This window comes from Colias croceus, chromosome 24, assembly GCF_905220415.1.
Source record: "Colias croceus chromosome 24, ilColCroc2.1".
Lineage (NCBI taxonomy): Eukaryota > Metazoa > Arthropoda > Insecta > Lepidoptera > Pieridae > Colias > Colias croceus.
In genome coordinates this window covers 7,374,898-7,397,720 of record NC_059560.1, presented here as the reverse complement: position 1 = coordinate 7,397,720, position 22,823 = coordinate 7,374,898, and the positions used below count along the sequence as shown (strand labels likewise).

The 22,823-nt window shown below is 34.5% G+C and overlaps 1 protein-coding gene across 1 annotated transcript; it reads left to right on the top strand.

Moving 5' to 3' along the window:
- The first annotated feature begins 1,768 nt into the window (after positions 1–1,768).
- LOC123702956 (4-hydroxybutyrate coenzyme A transferase) lies at positions 1,769–19,383 on the top strand. Its single transcript, XM_045650818.1, has 10 exons — positions 1,769–2,111; positions 11,694–11,856; positions 13,659–13,797; positions 14,171–14,261; positions 14,602–14,790; positions 15,608–15,734; positions 16,442–16,530; positions 16,941–17,060; positions 17,779–17,925; positions 18,499–19,383. The coding sequence occupies exons 1-10, from the start codon at positions 1,922–1,924 to the stop codon at positions 18,681–18,683; spliced, it is 1,440 nt and encodes a 479-aa protein (XP_045506774.1). The 5' UTR covers positions 1,769–1,921; the 3' UTR covers positions 18,684–19,383.
- Positions 19,384–22,823: the final 3,440 nt, after the last annotated feature.

The window sequence follows — 22,823 nt, the reverse complement described above, 5'->3', positions numbered from 1 at the left end:
ATATATTTATTTGTGAATTATCGATAACAAGGCTGACATCCCTTAGAGCATAGCATCAGGTTAATGTCAAGTTAATGTCATTAATTTAGAGTGACACACATTTCAACCTTATTTCTATGTGTTGAGGTTCAATTTAATAAATTCATATACTTACTTCTCCACAGTTCTTACTGTTCTGTGCTAGTGTACTTCCAACTATAGGCAAAAATATTGAATGAGCTGAAAAGTATCTATAAATATACCATCCTCGTACTTCAAGGAATAATAAAAAAAAGAATTATCGAAATCGTTCCAGCCGCTCACGCGTGGCGTGGTGTCGTGACCAAGGGAAATAGGGATTCATTTTTATATTATATACAGATAATACACCTGAATAGTTTGTTTGTTTATTACCTTTTTTTGCTTAATTGCTTTAATAATGGCTAATCTCATGAACCGCGCGACCAATTTGAAAAATTACTTCACTGTTATAATTATTATAATATGATCATCACCTTAAAACTGATAGGAGTGGAGTAACGCGGGTAAAACCGCGTGATTATAATATTATAGCTGATATGAATTTGAATTATAAAGTGTAGAGAGGGTACAACCATTGCCATGTACGACTGTCCGATCCAAGGTCCGATCATAGTTATTTTAACCGACTTCAAAAAATATAAATAATTTTTTTTTTCTTATATAAATTTTTATTGTTATCTCTGGCTAGTGGTGGGCTAGTGTCATATTATTGGCTCTTTTTTTTTTAAATAATTTATTCATAACCATGGATACAAGTCCTTCTATTATTGGCTCACGAGCGGTATGTTACCATTCATCTGCCTAAATCTTTTTTGTATGAATTTCAATAATACATTTTATTTAAAATGAAATCATTTTTCTTGCACGAGCAAATATGTTGATTTATAATTTTGCCTATAGTGTTGTAAATTATTGTACTTATTCAAAATCATTAAAAATTGCCAAACCAGAGAAAAAAACTAAAATCACTCATATTATTATTAATCTAATTGCTAGTTAATAAGTTATATTTGGAAATAATAAAAAATATGCGTACCTAGTTTATGGGTACCGTTTTCACACTATGCGTAGCCATGTTGGTGTTTTGTAATCTACCGATTAATAATAATTGGCATCTTAATTTCTAAACATCGACATTTATGATTTCACTAAATCTTAGATTTTCGCACGCGGGCTGCGGCTTCGCCGGCATTTTCAAAGAATAACCCGCATAGTTCCCGTTCCTGTGGGATTTCTGGGATAAAAAGTAGCCGTAGCCTGTCTTATTCTGGGTCTTCAGCTACCTACATACCAAATTTCATTGTAATCGGTTCAGTAGTATTTGCGTGAAAGAGTAACAAACATCCATCCATCCATCCATCCTCACAAACTTTCGAATTTATAATATTAGTAGGATTTCATACATTAAAATTTATTCTCAATTGCTCTTTTGATTAGAATTTATATGATTTCTTTCAAATTTCCATCTTGCTATTAGGCCTCTGCCCGCCACTGATAATAGGTATTACTTATTCATTTGACTCCTAAAAATTCTTCACTGTCAATAGGCAATATAATGCATAAAATATTATAATATGAGTCTATACTTAGCAAATTATATTTCTATAAATACAAAATGTCCTACATTTTTTTCCTTATTTTCATGTTTCATAATTTATAATATAATACGTGGCAACACAAACAAAAGGGAAAGACGCGCGGCGCGCGGGGCGCAGCAACGCAGGCCGGTGCCCCCTGCGGCCCGTCCCCGCGTCCCGTCAATTTTAAAACGTCTGTGCGCGTTGCGTCCGCTCGCGCGTTTCGTAAAGTGCCGAAAGAAAATACAAATAAAAAATTAATTTACTTTACATTATAACTTTACAAACAACATCGATTGTTATCCTAATTTTCAAACGTGAAAATGTCTGTGATAGGAAAAGTGCTTGTGCCTAATGTATCGGCTATAAAATTTGGAAAAATAAGCACGTCATTGTTATCTGTGAAATATAATCGTAGTTATTTTACGTATACACAAGAATTGTCCCAGCCTTTGGATAGGAAACCTGAATTTGTGACCGCAAAGGAGGCGTTCGAAAAATGTTTAAAATCTGGTAAGAATTATTTTTATCGCCTACACGTAACACGTATACCGGCTAATAATAAAGTTAAGTTGTATAATTAATTTAAATAACAGCAGAATCGACCTTGGTATTATTCTTTTGTTTTTTTTATACAGTTTCCCTTCTGTCTTATTTTGTTAACATATCCGCTCATTAATTATATCAGTAGCAGTTTTAAAAATAAATTGCGTGAAGGCGTTGAATGTAAATATGTATTTTAATTTCTTATTGATACATATAATATTATCTCTAATCTACGTTATTAATTTATCATATTTAAACGCCACGTCTCTAAAAATAAAAGAAATAAAATTACAACATTTAAAATTAAATTTAAATGCTGTTTTCCTCATGATGTAATTAATTTTCTTTTATTATTTGTTATTCAATTTACAAGCTGATTATTTAATTCTTTGATTTCTTGACTTTTTCTTTCCTTTTGCAAATAAGAACCATAAATGAACAACAAATGTTATTTTAGTTCGTCTTGCTGGACAATTAATCTATTAGGAATCTAAGTACAGTTTAATATGGGTTGTTAATTGTGCTGTATTGAACCTTGGACCTTGTCTTGGACTACCTTTAAGAATGAATTATTAATAAGAATGCAAATTAAAATTGACAGTTTTGCACAAAATAAAACATCTTTATATTCTGCATGAGGAATTTATTGAACTAAGATTATGTTTGTGTGTGAAGTCCCATGTCCCCTAGTGGGGTAAGGGGCAGATGCATTATTCATACATCTGTTTCACTGATCGATTTTATTTAGGGACAAGTAAGTAGGTGATCAGCCTTCTGTGTCCTACCAGACCGAGACATTTTTTTTTCTTGGTCTCCACCGGGAATCGAACCCAGGACCCATCAGTACTACGCTCGTGCGTCAACCACTGTACCTAGGAGGCGGTCCTAAGATAATGGTTGGTTTATGTATTTTATTTAAATAACTCACATTAATTTTTAAAAGTAATTTAGATGTTTATTGTTCATGTATACGTCTATACTATACCTAGTTTAAATTTGTAACTTGGTAAGCTTTTTCTTTGAAGTAGCCTGATATTTCAAATTTTCATACAAACAGCAAGCGAGTTATTTAGTTTATATTTCTCTCTTTTGATTTAAATTATTGTTGATCCCTACATAGTATAAAACAAAGTCACTTGCCACTATCTCTCCCTTTGTATGAATTAGTAATATGATATTTGTGCTTTATTTAGTGTTCTTAGTTTGGTTGTAGAATGAAAAACAAATAAAAATTAAAACTGATGAAAAGTTGGCACTTTTTAAGGATTTTCATGATTATCTGATAATTCTCTTTACCTCTATACCTAATGAAACTTGTGTACAGCTCAACAGGTTTACAACCACAGTGATAATGCAATGAGATAACTTTACAGTTTGCCTTGTTCAAAGAATAAATTGGCCAACCTTGCGATTGTCAGAGAATAGGGTCAAATTTAGCATTTTATTCACATTTCAGTTGTTAATATTATCAATTGTGATTACTGAATATAGCTTTCTGCCTCCTTTCCTCTTATAAAATAACTTAATAAAATAGTCACATTATTTTGTGGAAATCTTTCCAATACACCATTGTTAGATTAGATCACCTTTAAATGAAGAAAAACCAAGAGTTTTGTGAATGAACATACAGAAATAAACATAATATAACTAATATTGTAGCGATGTAACAACAAAAAAATAATGCATAATGTTCATTGATATTACATCATCTATAATTCGTAGATAACCTTCTCAATATGTAACATACTTATCGTTTATTTTATTTTCGTTCTGAATTCATGAAAAATATATAGCATCAAATTTTCTGGCTAAATAAACAGGATGTTTACTCAATCTGTTGATAGTGCACAAACAAGTAGATAATAATCCTAAATGTAACATAAAGATTATCTAATTGAATTTGTCACCAATCGCAACATACAATAACCAGAAAATAATTTTTTCAAAATAATTTCGGCATCAAACATTGAATTGAGTAAGGTTTTTCACAAACATAACTTGTAGGTATATTGATGATACATTATAGCCAAACATTGTGACCACAAGACTTGTAATAGGTAGGTACTTATTGTTGAGGCTATCCCTCGGCCTCGTGACCTTAACGGAAATCGTATTAGCAGTACTTATTACTTATTACACTGGGGTCTATAGTTGTATTATTGTTACTACAGTTCATCTGCATACATATACATAAGGTAAAATATTTACGGCGGGTGGTTCAATAAAAACTTTAGGATTGTTTTCTTTGTTTTTTTTTTTTTATGTTATGGGATAGCAAACGAGCAGACGCGTCGCCTCGCCGCCCATATGCATCTTGTTTTTGTGTTGTGTTGTGATGTGTTGTGAATCCTACTTCCTTTTTTTTTTTTTCAAGTGGGGAAATCTTGCCTAAAATACCCACGGCTCCCGGGGAAGGAGCCGTGGGTTATGTCGGATTCCTACCGACCAAAACCCCACCGTGTACCAACGCGCTGCTTTAGACGGGATGCGGGTACACATTCGCAATCTTCCGCATGTCCCGCCCAGCAGTTGCCCGTTTCCAGGCTCTCCGTCACTTGCCCGTTTCCAGGCCCTCCACCAAATGCCCACCCCGGGGTGGCGCAAGCCGTACACGAGCTCACGCCACCCACTCGCCGATGATGGATTGTTCCCCGTTCCATCATCGGCGTTCCCCAAACCCTCGACCCCAGCACTGACCGGCCGAAGGACGCGCGCCGAAAGGCCCTCCGAAACGTGAGTCACGCGTCAAACGACCCTCCGGCGCACTTATATAGAGGTTTCCCTCGCAGCCCCCACCTCACACCAGAGGTGGCGGCCCTCGGTCCGGCCCCACGGACCGGATTACGAGTTGGCAGACGGCTGTCTCAGGACAGCCGCCGCCCTACACCCACCTACAGGAGTCACCGCGTGTCACAAAAGTGACGCGTCGGGATCCCGCCCCCTGTTTTGTTGGTAGTTAGACTACCAACAAAAAACAACGCTCGCGGCCTCTGGCCGCCATCCATCGCCGCAAAGCGCAGCCCCCTGCCAGTCGGTCGGAACGAGACCCAAACGAGCCCCGATCGACCTTCCAACCCCGTTTTGCCCAGCCAAATTACCAGGCCGCGACCACTAGCCGCCATCCCTCGCCGTACCACAACGGCACCTGAGCCAATCCTGGCCCCCCGGAGGATCCTAGCCAGCTAGCCAGCCATCCAGCCAGCCAGCCAGCCCGCCGGACAACCAGCCGGTGACAGCATGCCAGCCAGCCGCCGTCCAAAGCAGCCAGCCAGCCAACCGGTGGAGCAGCCGGTTTCAGCCAGCCTGCCAGCCGGCCCCCTAGCCAGCCAGCGAGGCAGCCGGTGTGACCAGCCGGTTCCAGCCAGCCCGGCCAGCCGGCCTTCAAGCCAGCCAGCCAGCTATATGGATCCCTGGCCGTCGAACCAATCGTGTCGTCAGACGACAGACCGGCCTTTCAGCCCCTCCGCGTCCAATTAGCTTCACTCAGAGTACACGAGGGCACTCCAAGCTACTGAGCCCCCCCGGCCACGACAAGGCTTGGAACTGATGGGGGGGTGAATCCTACTTCCTACTACTACCTATTTAGGTACCTATTATAAATGCGAAAGTTTGTGAGGATGTGTGTGTGTGTTTGTTACTCTTTCACGCAAATACTACTGAACCGATAACAATGAAATTTAGCATACATATAGAGGGTAACTTGGATTAACACATAGGTTATTTTTTATCCCGGAAATCCCACGGGAACGGGAACTTACTTTACTTTGAAAACGCGGCTGAAAATCTAGTAACAACATAATGTAATAATATTATGAAATACCTACTTAACCGAAAACTTCTTGGCTTTAAGCCAAAAATACTTGATGAATTGATAACGTAAAATAAATATAGTTAAGAGACTTTGCTTTATTTAAAAAAAAAAAAAATCAACTAGAATTTTCTTCCACATCCGAATTCCAGCCTTCTCTGTAATATAATAATACTTTATTTTATAAAACATTATCAGTTCTACTTTTTGCGTATATCTACCTATACAGATCATGCACATATAAATTAATATTGAGTACCTACTGTCGTTGGTGTGGCGTGACGGAACACAGTGGGGTTTTGGTCGGTAGGAATCCGACATAATCCACGGCCTCTTCCCCGGAGGGCGTGGGTATCTATGCAAGATTTCCCCACTAAAAAAAAAGGTATTATTGGCAACTAAATTATGTTTTGCATAATCATTGGAGATAAGATTATTATGTTGCTAGTCTGGAATGTGTTTACGAGGTTATATTAAGATCGAGAGTATTATCACTTGAGATGCGTGATAAAATTATATCAACCACGGATATTCAAATATACTCATGAAATAAACTGTTTTTTTTTAGATTTCTTACATGTATTACCTACTTACAACCAAAACGAAGCCACAACCGGCTTTTATAATGCAAATTCAAAATAAACTCTATACTTACGTATCGCAAATAAAAAGTAATTTAGGTACATATATAGGTATATAAATTACTTGTAGGTAGGTACCTATACCCACATAGGGTAATTGCGCTGGTTTGCCGTCCAGCTTCTGTTTTCGTCCATTTGACTGACCTGCTACAATCACGTGCGTAAAACTTGAATACAAACCTACCTTCCCGCGCAAGTTTGCACTTTTTACGGTCCATAATGTTTAAGCAACAGTACTATCAACATTAAAATTTGATTTGACAAGAAGAGAGATCAAAAAATTAACGTAAATGTGGCCGCTTCGCATACGTGCCTTGCAGATGTCATCGCGCGAGAGAAAAATTTGCCGGCGAGAAAAGTTCATGGTAAGGTAAATCACTGTTTTAGCTAGTTTACGTAATGTTTTTGGTACGTATGTTTATTTATAAGCATAATAAACGCAATTATAAGTGTTTATCATACATTTTTATAATACTCTTCGAAATATTAAGTGGACGGATACTAGGTTACCAAATTCTCAAAATATTTGGTTTTCGTCCAAGTGGACGGAAACTCAAACAGCTACGTGAATATTTGTTAGGGTCATTTTACTTTATCGGACCTTTAAAATACTGAATAGTTTCTCCCGAAGTGATCTTTATTGCTATTAGTTTAGTTTTTTTGGTTTCCGTCCACTGCTATGTCAGTGCTGCCAAAATAAAAAAAATATTTAAAGAAGTGGACGAAAACTAAATTTAGCTTGAAATGTTTTAGTTTTCGTCCATGAATGAGTATTGGAGTATCCAAAAATTAAATATAGCCATTCTTTTGCATTACTTTTCGTCTATTTTTACGTATTGAAAAGTTTTCTATTCAGTATCTTCCTTATAAATAATTGGTGAGGGCCAGAGTGTTGTAGGTACCTAATATTGTCATTCATTCAGTCATGTATCATTCTCCTTATGTGAAGTAGAGTCAATTATTCGTAGCATAAATGGGGGTAGGTCAGACATAATACACTGTATTTTTCTTGATTATCATTCACTTGAGTATCATCTTTTATTCTAGGTCTGTTTTGCCAATGCAGTATTTTTTTATTATACTTACTCAACGTATCCTCAGAAAGATCTTATTGTTTTTAGATGGCCTCGAAGGAGTCTAAGAAATCTAGAAAAAATAGACGCTGCGTACACTGAAGATTCTGTAGCTAAAACTTATTATTATGGCTGTGTGTTTATAGTACGTTTCATTTGATAAACAAAGTATTAGAATGAAAATTTTTGTTGTTAGAATGAATATTTCTGTTTTTTGATGTTATTTCTTAGTCCTGTAATTATTACTTGTTTCATTTACATTGTAAGGAACGCATTCCTTTCTTTATTACGAATGATTATATAGTACGAGATCCGGCTGCAGGATTAGTGCGTTCATCGGTTTTTTGCTGAAAACCGAATTTTTATGTATATTTATAATTAGAAGAATATATATCGACTAGGTTGCCAGTCAAAATTTGGCCGCAAGCATGTTTAATTAAAATTTTTCTAATCGATTTTTGGGAAAAAAATTCGTTCACTTGTTTTTTGAATAAAATGTAGTCTACATCACGGCAAATGATATAAAGATTCAAAAAAATCACGGTTGCCGCTTTTCACCTGGCCGCAACATCTTGGCAGCCTGGTGCAAACAGGTATGATTTCGATTCATTTTTACGTTCATAACGTACATTTATGAATCATATATCAAATTAAAGCTAATTTTTTTCTATTAATTATCATATATGGTTGCCTAATTAAATCCGGCCGCAAATAAGGGTTGCCGGCTGTTAAAAATTATAAATATTTACGCCTATTAGTACACCGACGCATTCGCGTGCGGCAGCGAAATAACGAGAAAAAGAGAGGATCGGCTGTTAATTATATTAAATCAATATTACTTTTTAAATTTGTCATTTTGAAAAGGACGACATATTTTCTTTCACTCAACCTTAAATATTCAACATCTTTAACAGCCGGCAACCCTTATTTGCGGCCGGATTTAATTAGGCAACCATATATGATAATAAATAGAAAAAAATTAGCTTTAATTTGATATATGATTCATAAATGTACGTTATGAACGTAAAAATGAATCGAAATTATACCTGTTTGCACCAGGCTGCCAAGATGTTGCGGCCAGGTGAAAAGCGGCAACCGTGATTTTTTAGAATCTTTATATCATTTGCCGTGATGTAGACTACATTTTATTCAAAAAACAAGTGAACGATTTTTTTTCCCAAAAATCGATTAGAAAAATTTTAATTAAACATGCTTGCGGCCAAATTTTGACTGGCAACCTAGTCGATATATATTCTCCTAATTATAAATATACATAAAAAGAATGCGTCGGTGTACTAATAGGCGTAAATATATATAATTTTTAACAGCCGGCAACCCTTATTTGCGGCCGGATTTAATTAGGCAACCATATATGATAATAAATAGAAAAAAATTAGCTTTAATTTGATATATGATTCATAAATGTACGTTATGAACGTAAAAATGAATCGAAATCATACCTGTCTACACCAGGCTGCCAAGATGTTGCGGCCAGGTGAAAAGCGGCAACCGTGATTTTTTTGAATCTTTATATCATTTGCCGTGATGTAGACTACATTTTATTCAAAAAAACAAGTGAACGAATTTTTTTCCCAAAAATCGATTAGAAAAATTTTAATTAAACATGCTTGCGGCCAAATTTTGACTGGCAACCTAGTCGATATATATTCTCCTAATTATAAATATACATAAAAATTCGGTTTTCAGCAAAAAACCGATGAGCGCACTAATCCTGCAGCCGGATCTTAGACTAATACAGTCATCACTAACGCCTATAAGGACTGCCAAGTGCTACATAGATCTCAGTGTTGACTAGTTATATTGATTATTATTAGTAAAACCACAAGTAAAACTAAACCTGGGTAGTGAGAAATTGTAATGTTAATTAAATAAACGTATATATTTACCTGTAATTGATTTTAAACTTAATAGTAGTTGACCTACCCTCCTTTTTCTACACGGTGGTCGAAAACTAGCTTACACTAGGACGAAAACCAGTTTTTTTGGACGAAAACTAGCATTTACCCTACTTTTGCAGAAAATAATTTAAATAAAAAGATACATCAAAATGATTTATTTTCCCATAATATTATCTTAAAGAAGACTATATAAGGACTTAAAAAAAAAATTATATGTTTAAGGAAGGGTGCTCCAAAATATTTATTTCGTATCACAAAGTTGGCAACTCCTATAATTGGACGAAAACCAGCGCAATGACCCTACTTGTTTAAATGTACAACACGGGCTTAAATGCGGTCATTTACCTCTGAATTTTGTGAATATTTGCATTAGGTATGGTATAGGTAATGCATTTGGATATTGGTTTTAATAAAAAGATGATTTTCTGAATGCGAAAAATACCTAGACAGAATTACGTTTATCGTCTTAAAACAATACCAATTACGTACACGATAATAATGATCAACGTTAAATTTAAATCTAAATAGTCTTACCAGAAAACACCAGTTCGACTTAATTATTTGAAGATTTCACGATCTAGGTACCTAATTAAAATTGTTTTATAATTAAGTCAATCAATATTTTTAAGATGCCGAATGCATAGTGCATACTACATATTATACCAAACAAGACATCGTAAAAATTATCGTATTATCCAAGCACCATATAGATATAAGAATAAACGTTATTGCTTCGAGGAAAAAATAAGTAATGGATCATTACAATAATGTAATTGCAATAATAATAAGGTTAAGAGCCGACACACCCATAGGTCATTCGTGATAGAGTAAAAATATAAAGTATATTGGCCTTTGAAATCAGTTTATTGTGTTATCTCGTTTGACGCAAGTGATGTAATTAAATAATGTTTTTGTCGATGTTATTGGCGTCACTAGCTCACGCACGCGGCTTCTGTTAGGTTTCGTACTCTTATATTTTAGGCCAACTGGATATATATATTATATTAAATAAACCAACCTATGTCACTTATGAGTTATGACCAATGGCTAAATGAAAAGAATAAAGGTTTTTGGGTAACTACTAACTAGTTAGCGGCCTTGGAGAAATAAAACACAATGAAGAGTTCGCATTATAGCACAATTCATATGTTTTTACTTTTTGTGTTTAACACTCGCTAATTCGATTCTTCGATCATTAGTCGTTATTAAATAGGTCAAAGGGCAGGCAAAATAATACAAACTGCGCTTAAAATCATTTCAAAAGTCTCGTAAATAATGTTCATAGGGCGCGGCGGTACGAAGTTCACAAGTCGGCTATGACCTAGCTAGTTACATTCACCTATTTTAAAACCCGACTTGTTTATAAGCGCTACTATGTTGCGAACTCAGAATAGTACATAAGTGATCGATCGAATGCCATGTGATCAAGTCTAATTTTAGATGAAGATGTTGTTATCAATTCGCGAAAGTGGAAAGTACTTCAGCTAGTATTTGCTTATTAAAAATAAGCTACGATATCTGTTGATGAAATAATTACGTCCTATATTTTGTTTAAAAAAGTACTCACTATTTATTAAAATAATATTTTTATATCGAAATCTTTACGTCATTATAACTTGTAAACAACCTTCTAACTACTTCATGCTTCGATGCAATGAAATCGGATATTAAATGAATTAATAATAGATCATACATTATTACAAACAGCATTTACTTCTACATAATATGTATGTACCTACATTTATTACATACAGCTTCAAGGCGCGGCTTTTTACTCGCGTATAAGAATTAAACCTATGGGCTAATCCAAACTATAATGTACATTGTAGATGTTCCTAATTTCATCTAAGTTCATATGTTTAGCCGTTTGGGTGTAAAGACCAACAAGCTACTACCTAGTATCTTTACAAACGTCAAATTTTAACAGAAGGAGAAAAAAAGAAAATCCTATGGATTATTAAAGGTTTAAATATTGCACGAATAATGTTAATACAATCGTGTTTCTTGTAGGTTCTTCTCGGAAAAGACATTTTGAATCAATGCTAGTTAAAAAGCAATAAAAGTATGTATTACTTGCAAAAATTAACTTTTCATGACATCTTTTACAGGCCAAACAGTATTCGCGCAAGGCGCAGCGGCGACCCCCGTTCCCCTGCTCAACGCAATGACAGACGTGGGTAAAGCTGGATCCATGAAGGACATTAAGGTGGTCCACATGCACACGGAGATGGAGGCGAAATACGTGGCTCCAGAGTGCAAGGATATCTTCAGGTTTGTACAGTTACTACCAAACGGCAAACCCCATGTATAGTACGATTCAAACTTAATGGCGGCTCGGAACATCGTACGATCCTTCATCCTATGCACAGAAAACAATTTTAGGCATTCATCATTATCATCAGCCTTTCGATGTCAACTGCTGGACGTCGGCCTTTCGATGTCCAATGCACGCCACTGAGCCCGGTCGTTGGCTCTTTGCCGCCAGTTGTGGCCAGAAACCTTGCGGAAGTCGTCACTCCACCGTGTAGCAGGGCGTCCTAGGCATTAATTAATTTTAGGCATTAGCGGGTCGTTCAGGGACCAGTGCGCACCCGCACTCGCACCTGCACCTAACTTCCGAGCCATTAAGTTTGAATCGTACTATATCTGTCAGATTCTGTGTTTTGTCCAGACACTATTCATAATATAGAACTCGTAACAAATTTTTCCTAGGAAGTTTATCATGTTTACACGCTTTTTATATTACCTTTTAGTAACATAGTTGAAATGCTAAATCTACTAATCCAGAATGTTTAAAACTTAGGCTTAAAAATCATCAAATTAGTTGTGTAGAACGTGGTAGAACGAACGAAGAATATCCAAAAATAGGAACTCTTTTCAGTAAGAGACCAATTTTTAAGGCTTTACGGATAGAACATGATCTTAAAATGTTATTCAATTCTTTAATTTTTACAATGCATTAACCTTAGGCATTAACCTTCTCTTCAGGCAATGTCAAAGTTTCCAATAAACATGCTTTAGATAACTTCTATGTTCTATATTTATAGGGGATTTGCAATATCACATGCCAACAGTGATAAAGTGATAATTGATAAGGAATATCTGATAATTGATAACGTCCATTTGACATTCCACTCAATCTCATTTCTCAAATATGCCAATTCTTGTGCAATAAAGGAAGGGAATTATGGAAGATCTCTGAGTTTATAGATGTGCTGTAAAATTGGTGGATTTGACAAATAAATAATAGCATTACCTTTTTGTTTAAATGCTCAAAGAGTGAAAACGCTTATTGACTGGAAAAAATAGAAAAGTGTCGTAGTCACTCTAAAAGATCTACATCGCGAAATTCATGTTATGGCTCACATAAAAATGCCCATGATGCGTTCTCTTCCATATTTTCATAAATTAGATCCCTCTCATTAGTACATTTTTGGTTGAAACTCTTTATAACAAGTATTACCTAGTTGATTGTTATTTGTTCAGCAATAACTTTTATATTCAAGATCAAGGCACGACCTCTTACAATTAACAGATTATACAAAACATATAAATATGCTTTACATTAAAAATGTAACAGTAATCTTTTGAGGAACAATGATTCCTCATTCAGAATTGAAAAGGCAAATGACGATGCAACTGGTATATACCAGAATTTAAAACGATGATATCCCTATTGAGTCAATGTTAGTTCTCGAATCGAACTCGAACGAAACATAAATTTTCATTGTCCACCACAATTCTCGCAAAAAAAAACGAAATAATGATTATACTTTTTTTTAAATGTGTGACGTTTTTTACCAAAACAAAGCTTAATTCATCTAGTAAATTATGAGATGGGAATTTTGGCTTGGGGTCTGGGGAGCATAGTTCTACATATATTTTTTTTATGTTTGCTATACACACACTTCATTACTTCAAAGTTCAAACTCGATCATTTATTTATTCAATTAGATTTCTTCTAGAAGTAGCTTCTCGTCATAGATTAAAGTTTAAAGATATTTATTCTCATCAAGACATATTATTATGAAGTCACTTACAAATTATATTTTATATTTTCTTCTGTCTCACAGATCGGTATCGCTATTCATGGCGGCTAACGTAAGAAAATCAGTTGCGGAAGGCAGATCTGATGCTATCCCCATCTTCCTGCAAGATATTCCCAAGCTGTTCCACAGAAAGATCATTCAGCCTGACATTGCTGTTATCCAGGTAATTTTCAAAGATAATTTCGATTCGTTTTCTTTTGATTGATTATATTGTTTGGCGTTTCTCGGAAGTGTTAAAAATATGCGGGTGTTTTGACGTGAGTAGAAGCGAAAGGACAGCTTTTTGTAATTCAAATTGTACAGATAGCCTACGTAGTAATGTGGTAATAAGCACTTAAGATTCTGCCAACTATTCTGTAAAATAGACTTACACACCAAAAGCAGAAAGTGTTTTGTAGAACAATTTCTTGTACTGTCCTGGGTTTACGAGGGGCTATCATTCCGATGTCGAGAAGATGACCCACTACTTTACTCTTGTAATATTGGTTTGTGACATAGATGATGATATTATTTTTGATTATGATATTTTGTGTTAGGTATCACCCCCAGACCAGCACGGCTACTGCAGTTTGGGTACCTCTGTCGACTGCGTTAGATCCGCTCTCGTTAATTCCAAAACTATTATTGGTAAGTCAAAACACAACTTTAAGTGTTGGCTTATAGTTTTTCAGTGTGTGATTTAAAAAATATATATTTGTACCAAGATGTGCTAGAATTGTAAAACCTTAAATTCTGTTAACTAGGACAAGGTAATTGGGAGAATTTAGTTACTGCATGGAACCAGTTTTGTTATACATATACTGATCTTATTCATTTATAGCTGGTTAAAGTAATTTATTAATCCAAAGTCTATAGATTGTGACTGATATTTGGTCGTAAACTATTTGGTCTAAGAACGAGAAATATCAAAAGTTCAAAAACATAATGAGACGTTAAATAAATTGGATATTTATTATTTCTATCCCAGCACAAATCAACACACACATGCCTCGTACCTTCGGAGACGCTATCATCCACGTATCTCACGTGGACTACGCTGTAGTGGATAACACTCCTCTACCAGAACATGGCGGGAAGCCACCAAGTGCTGAAGAGACCAAGATCGGACAGCTTATTGGAGATAACCTGGTGGAAGATGGGGCTACCTTGCAGATGGGTGAGTAGATAAATCGAGACAAAGTACAAAAGAAAGTCGCCTTTTCTGTCCCTATAATGCTTAAATCTTTAAAACTACGCAACGGATTTTGATGCGGTTTTTTTAAAAGAGTGATTCAAGAGGAAGGTTTTTTGTATATTATTTATTAGGTTTTAGACAAAGCAGGCGAAGCCGCGGGAGGATAGCTAGTAAATAATAATTATTTCAGGGCAATTTTCACACGCCACGATCTGATACTAAGCTTTCGCTTGTGTTTTGGAAACCAAATGGCTGATAAACATACATATATATTTTCAAATAAATACTTATGCATATAGATAATTAACACCCAGACACAGAGCAAACATCTATCTTCATCATTTTTGCCATGGGTTGGAATCGAACCGACGATCTCTGGCTTGGAAGGCAAGGCCACTACCAACTAAGCCAACCGGTGAGTCAAGACCGATACAGTAACAGTGTTGTTGTCGTCACTTTGCAATATAATTTCAGTATCAAATGTATCAATTGTCATTATTAACTCCAATATCAGTATGTAGTATTATCATGTCAGTAACATTATTATCATCAGATTATCATCTGCATGAATCACTTTATAACTTTTAACTTTATCACAATATACAGATACAGCCAGTAGGGAAACTTCATACAACACGTTCGAAATGGCTCACGCACACAAGCAAGCGTGTTTACGAGAATCGTAAGGGAGGAGTGGTGGAGACTGTAGACGATTAAAATGTTACTTAATTATTTATTTATTTTGCAACTTAATACAATTTTAATTCAATTGTTTAATAATATAATTATTTACTATCAGGTATCGGCAACATCCCGGATGCTGTGTTATCATCTCTAAAGAACCACAAAGACTTGGGTATTCACTCGGAGATGTTCAGTGTTGGTGTCGTCGATCTTGTGAAGAGGGGTTGCGTCACCAATAACAAGTGAGTGACGTCATTGATTCCTTTATTTAATTGATTTATTTTAGAAGATCAGGTATTTTGACAAAGAAAAATTCTCGGCTTATTCAAACTCAAACTCAAACATTTGTTTATTCAATTAGACTTCTTTTAGAAACACTTTCGATTCGTCATTACTACCCGTTCGCTTCGAGTTGGCCGCTCCCACCCTTCCCGCTTCACCGCACCGCACTCCTAAACAAACCCTGTTAGTACCGTCAGCAACGCTATCACGTGCGCCCGACCGTCACTAATATCGTCCCGTTGTTTTTGGTTATGTTATTTAATCGTTTTGTTAAGTTTGATTATTATTGTTAATTTTTATATATTTTTTTTACTGCTATTAGCGAGGAAATCGCTGTAGTAAGTAATTATAAGAACTGTTTTTGTTATTTTATTTTTTGGAGTGTTATTATTTTTTTGTCGACGGTACCAGTTGATGTGTCTGTGACGTCATTTTGCAACGGTCATCGACGGCCAACTCGAAGCGAACGGGTAGTATATATATTTTCGAATCGTCACTACATATTTTTAATATTTGCCACACAAAGGTAAGTAATTTGCAGTAAATAATAATCTTAATTTAAGAGAAAAATATATACTACTTTTATATTAGTTTTAGAGAAAAATTAAATCTTATTTCATACAACTTTTTATGTATTAAAAATTCATATTATTTTATGTATTTGCAGGAAGAAAACCCACAGAGGCCGTATTGTAGGAAGTTTCTTGGTTGGCAACAGGGAGCTGTACGACTTTGTTGATAACAACCCCTTCATTGGTGAGATATTTTGAATTTTTACCGACTTTTCTAAAAAATAGTTCACTATATGAATAAAAGTTGCGTTCCGTTTGCATTATAATTTTTACGGATATTGTAATCATATTCGGCGAATACGAATATTCGCATTCGTTGCATATCTAATACTAGCTGTGCTCCGCGGTTTCACCCGCATTGCTCCGCTCCTGTTGGTCTTAGCGTGATGATATATAGCCTATAGCCTTCCTCGATAAATGGGCTGTCTAACACCGAAAGAATTTTTCAATTCGGACCAGTACTTCCTGAGATTAGCGCGTTCAAACAAACAAACAAACAAACAAACAAACTCTTCAGCTTTATAATATTAGTATAGCTTTAGCGTAAAAAGTAAAAAAATCGAAAAAAATCTTAATTTTTATCTTTTTTTGCAGAAATGTTAGAGATAGACTACGTGAACAACACGCACATAGTGTCTCAACTGCCCACCATGACAGCTATCAACTCGTGTATCGAAGTTGACATCACCGGCCAAGTGTGTGCCGACTCTATTGGTGAGACTTGTTTATTTATTTTGCATACATAATGCAAACTACCATTTTAAGTTATAATACCGATTTGATGCAGGTACATTTATATTACAGCAATAATTTTTTGTGTTTTTTACTTAATTGTAATAATTTATGTATGTTGTTTTTTATTTTTAAATTTATTTGTTTACAATTTCTCGGTACTATTATTAGATTATTGATATTTTTATTTGTACGCTGATAAGCAGATGCAGCAGCAGATATGATGTGTTTTTATATGACCGTAGGATTTCCTACTAAAATTACAGTCGGTCAATTTTATTAGTGTAATATAGTGAGTGCTATTCATAAAGAACAAATGAATAAAGTGTCTTCGCCTTAAATAATAGAGACATCAAAAAAAGTGTTAATGAACATGTCCTTAGACGTGCCTTAGACAAACCTACTTATACGGTCTTATACCTAGCAAATTAAATCAGATAACAGATTTATATTACTAACTAGCGGTCCGCTCCGGCTTCGACTGTGGTACATAATATCTACGTTTTCTCTACATAAGAACCATCCTCGTACTTCAAGGAATATAATAAAAAAAGAATTATCGAAATCGGTCCACCCGTTCAAGGCTAGATCGAAATTCAATTTCAATTATACCCTAGTTAGGTTCATTATTATAGGTAAAAAAAAAACTTTTAAAACCGCGAATAAATGAATTCTATCCATGTAAACTTGTTTTTGCCAGGTACCCGCATGTACTCGGGTTTCGGTGGGCAAGTGGACTTCATTCGCGGCGCGGCCGAGTCGCTGGACGGACGTGGGAAGCCGATCATTGCCATTGTGTCCGCTACTAAGAAGGGGGAGACCAAAATCGTACCTACACTTAAAGTTGGTGAGTGAAACCGTACTCGGTAATTAAAAAAACGACGTGTGTCACTCCGGGTCATGCTATGCCTTCAGGCCACACCTCCGCCCGTCGGAGTGGGGAGCGTGAGGTTTTTCGTTACGCAATTTCTGGATTCGGTCCCCGCGCTCAAGGCCCGCGATAGAAGCTATGCAATAGCTTAAAAAAATGTGTGCGTGTACTAGTGTAAACACGTAAGTGAAACTTCTTTATGACCTTATTTTTCAAAAAATTATTTACTATATGCAACTGTATAGAAATACGTCGAATCACGCGTGGTAGGGATAAGAAAAGATGGCGCGTAACGGAAAAACGTCACGCGTAACGAAAAAATGTTACATTTTTTCCAACCCCGATAAAGAAATTTCACTTCAAAAAAAATGCAAATAAAAAATATCATCATTTTGTCATCAATGTCACTAACAAAAGATGATACTATTTCTTTCTTTTTTCACCAAAAAAATGCCAGTCATAACCATAGTATAACGTCATGCCAAGAGATTCATCGTATAACTTAATAATTTTGCTATACACAATAATTGAACAAGAAATTTTCACCAGGTGCCGGAGTGGTGACAACCCGTGCGCACGTACACTACGTGGTCACCGAGCAGGGTATAGCCTACTTGTTCGGCAAAACATTACGCCAAAGAGCATATGAACTCATCAAGATTGCTCACCCTGACCACCGCGAAGCCTTGGAGAAAGCAGCCTTCGAACGTCTTCAGTGCATGCCTGCGCCTTAAATAATGAAAAAGGAATATAAAAAACGTCAAGTGAAACTTCTTTGGCAAGATTATAAAAAAAAAAAATCGTCGCTTTACTCCATGACGTGACGGTATTGCCATGACGCGACCTTGAAATTTTACTCTCAACACGCCTAGAAGTTTCACTTAAAAAAACAACTGTCATCGTATTCGTAGAGCGTACCGTATTCTATTTTCAAAATTTTAGGTTATCTGTTGAAATGTCAAAGTCAAACGTCATTTGTTGAATGAATGTTGCCAGTAGACAATATTGCAATTTCACTGCCCATTTTTACAAGGCGCGAATAGAACATAATAATATATGCAATGTTACATATAAATATAATAATTTTTTAACTTTATTTAATACTGATTTTTTTTTGTACTGTAATACGTTTTTTGTGTATTCAAAAATTTTTGATACTGTGCAAGTGCTTTTTTGCTTATTAACTGTTACCACTGGCGTATAATATTAAAAAACGAATTTATTTTTTATTTATATATTTTTTTGTAAAAAAAACTGTAGAAAATTCCATCTCTATGCATTTGACTTTTTTATTATTATTTTATGTACGTTAGTATTTTTTGCTAAGTGTAAGTAAACCTGTAGTCGTTATTATAAAAGGCCTTGTATTGTTTCTGTAAGATCAAAGTCAAACCTATTATATAATGTAACGAAATATATGAATATTATAGATTATTCTGTTTGTTTATTTAATTCCTTCCCATTCATTTTAATATTTTTTCAATCATTTGTTACTCTACTAATGCCATATTATTCTGTCATTTGTTACTCTACTTAACGCCATACCTATTATTCCGTCTGTTTCATTCTCTCCTTGAATTTAATAAGAAGGAACGCAACATATTACATATATCAATAAAAAACTATTTGTAGGTTTGTGAAGCGCAAGAATTTTTTATTTTTTATTTTGTAGACCAGTGTTGTTATTTATATAAGAACTTAAAAATATTGATCATAGCAATAAGCTAAATTGTAAGTACAATGAAGTCATGTCACGTCATGTCCGGTCTCTTTTTAAATAAACTTTGATATTCAATAATTTTTGAACGTAAATATTATTGTGCTATTGTCATTTGTCGCGGTCGCGACCGCTTCAATAGTCCGAAATACAATCTAAACTGTCTAGTGTTGCAATGCAATACAATAATTGTATTATTTTGAATTAATTTTATTTATTCTTAATTTTGGAAAACATTTCTTTCTTTACTTTTTTTTTAAAGTGGTTAACTATATATATAAAAGTACTCTGTGGTGGTTAACACACGGATAAAATACCCATATCCAACCTTATCAATATATTGTCAGACTGACAAATGACAACAAGACGTGACAAGTGACAACAACATTCAACATTCAAATAACAAATATGATTAATGGATTTGAAAAGCACTATATTTACATGGAGTACCTAGTACCTAATATTTTATTTATTTTTCCATTTATAAACAAACTTAATAGAAACTGAATTAAAATAACCACAGAAATGTTTACCCGTCAGAATCAAATATTTTATTAGTTTTTATGTTTCGTCTCAGTGCTGTTGTATAATATTATTTATTTTTGAAGAAAATAAACAAAATATTAAAAATGTCATATTTTATGTCTGGACTGGGCACAGCTGACCAAACAGTGTCTAGAAAATACAAAATTACGCAAAAAATTGGTGGTGGATCATTTGGTGATATTTATTTGGCTATAAACGTAGGAAATGGAGAGGTGAGTTCATAATATTTACAAAATTAGCGCACTTCTGTCTATTTGACGTATCCTGACTTTCGAAAGCCCGAATATGGTCGTGTTTTTAAAAACAAATAATATACAATTTTATGAATGAGGAAATTGTATTTATTTTAAGAATTTCACTGACTTTATGGCGATACCTCTGAATGTTTTTACAACATCTACTTATTAGTCACAAGGTTATAAAATGGAAGTTCTTAGGATTAGGATAAAGAATAGAAAAAATTTTTTTTCTATTCTTTATAAATTTATATTTATAAAGCATTTGAATGCCATAAAAACCAAAAAAATATAAATTCAAGAAAAGGTCGTGTTCCATCGTTACAATATTGTAATTTGTATTCACTGAAAAGTGCTTCTATTGGTTGAGATGGTTGTTAAATCATCTCAATAGATGGCGCGCGGTGTGTCCCTTAAGACACATAAAACTGAAAGAATAGAATAAATTCGATTGCTCAGGCGGGTCATGAGTGGCTGAGTTGGTTAGGCATCCGCCCCGGAATGGCGCGAAGGATGCGGGTTCGAGTCCCGCCTCGTGATCGAATTTTTTCTATTCTTTATAAATTTATATGATTAAGGATTCCAAGGGGATTTTTATACAATACTAGCTGTCTCGGCAAACATTCTTCTGCCACTCTTCTTATTAAGAGGTATAAAAAATAGATGTTCGCCGATTCTCATATCTCCCAATAGGTACACAAAATTTATTTAAGCTAGTATTATAATAAATTCTTATAATCTTAAATGTATTCAATACTTCAGACCTGAATAATAGGTACTGCTGGTGGAGTGCGTTATAGACAAGCTAACTTATAGAAAGTATAATCAAGATATGTAATTTTTTCTGCATTTGACGATTTTCCACTTGACATTATTTAATTCATTATAATAATATATTGCACGACGATGCGAAGCATCAGAGAGTGCTTTACGATCGAAAAATTTTTTTCGCCTCATTTTTGCAGCTATTTTTATTATTATAGCCTTGTTAGTTCACGGAATCAAGATATTTTGCATACTATTGTCGAGATAATTTAATGGAGATTAATCCCATACTTTTTAAAAATTGATTTACTTCAATAGAATTGGAAAAAAACACCGAAATAGGTCAAAAAATTTTCCTGTCCGTCATGTGTGAAACCTGAAAACACTATAACTTGTGAAAAAATCCATCATTTGAGTTAAATTTTTTTTTTAAATATATAGTAGGTCACTGAAAGCGAATGATTAATTAATTCAGTGTCGTTTAATTGCAATTAATAAAAAACGAAAACTACAAGACTGTATCCAATGACCATGGAAGTATACTCTTCTGAATTAAAAAAAATATGAAAATCGGTTTCAAGTTTACGACAAGATCATACAAAAAATAATACACAGCAGAACATACAATCTGAATTTTTGTATATTTTAGTATCTATTCTGTTTAGTTGTAACTACTAAAGAATAAAATAAAAATAATAAATAAAATAAATTTGTTTTTTTAGTCATTTTATAAAAATTAAAGACCTTTTAACGGATTTTAAACGCAATTTATTCATTATATTATTTTCCCGACGTTTCGAACACTTTACAGCGAGCGTGGTCACGGGGAGACGCGTTTAATATCCGTTAAAAAGTCTTAAATCCCTAAATGTATAATACTGGCGTAAAATCAAACACTAGAAAATACCATTTAATAAAATTTTATTTTATTTCCAAATGAAAATAAAAGAATATAGCGTAATACACGATTATTTCTATAATATTGTTAAACGGTGGAAGAAAGCACACAATATGGCAACATTAAGTACAATACTTTGTCAATGATGATCAATACATTGAGATACTATAACTACGTATGGAGGAGACACCACGAACAAAATCTGTGCGCCATTTTTTTGCTCTAACTAAGTTTTAAAGCAGCATCTTCGTAGCGTTCCTATTTTTGCATATAATATGACGCAGGTTTATTAACAAAGCTTTGATATTAAAATTTAGAATATTGTCTTTCGAATTATTTTCTTACAATTTTCTGATTAATTTTAATGTCAATAAAGTCCTACGAGGGCACTATAGTAATATAATATCATATACATAGTTATATAGTATGAAGGGTCTGTTGACTGAGCAAGTCCAAACATGCTTGTCGTCATGGTCATATACCCACCTAATCTAATTCGTAGAAGTTGTGTTGTTTGTGTAGAACATTGAATGTAACACGATTGGAATATTGTGATTGTGAGTAATATTAAACACGAAGCAAATGTAATAGGTACATATTGCAATCAATGCTACGATTAGTTATATACCTACTACAAAATAAATTAGTAAATTATTGATAGGTATAGTCTGTCTAAAAAGTCAGTTTACATGGGTAATTTAAAGGGTAATTT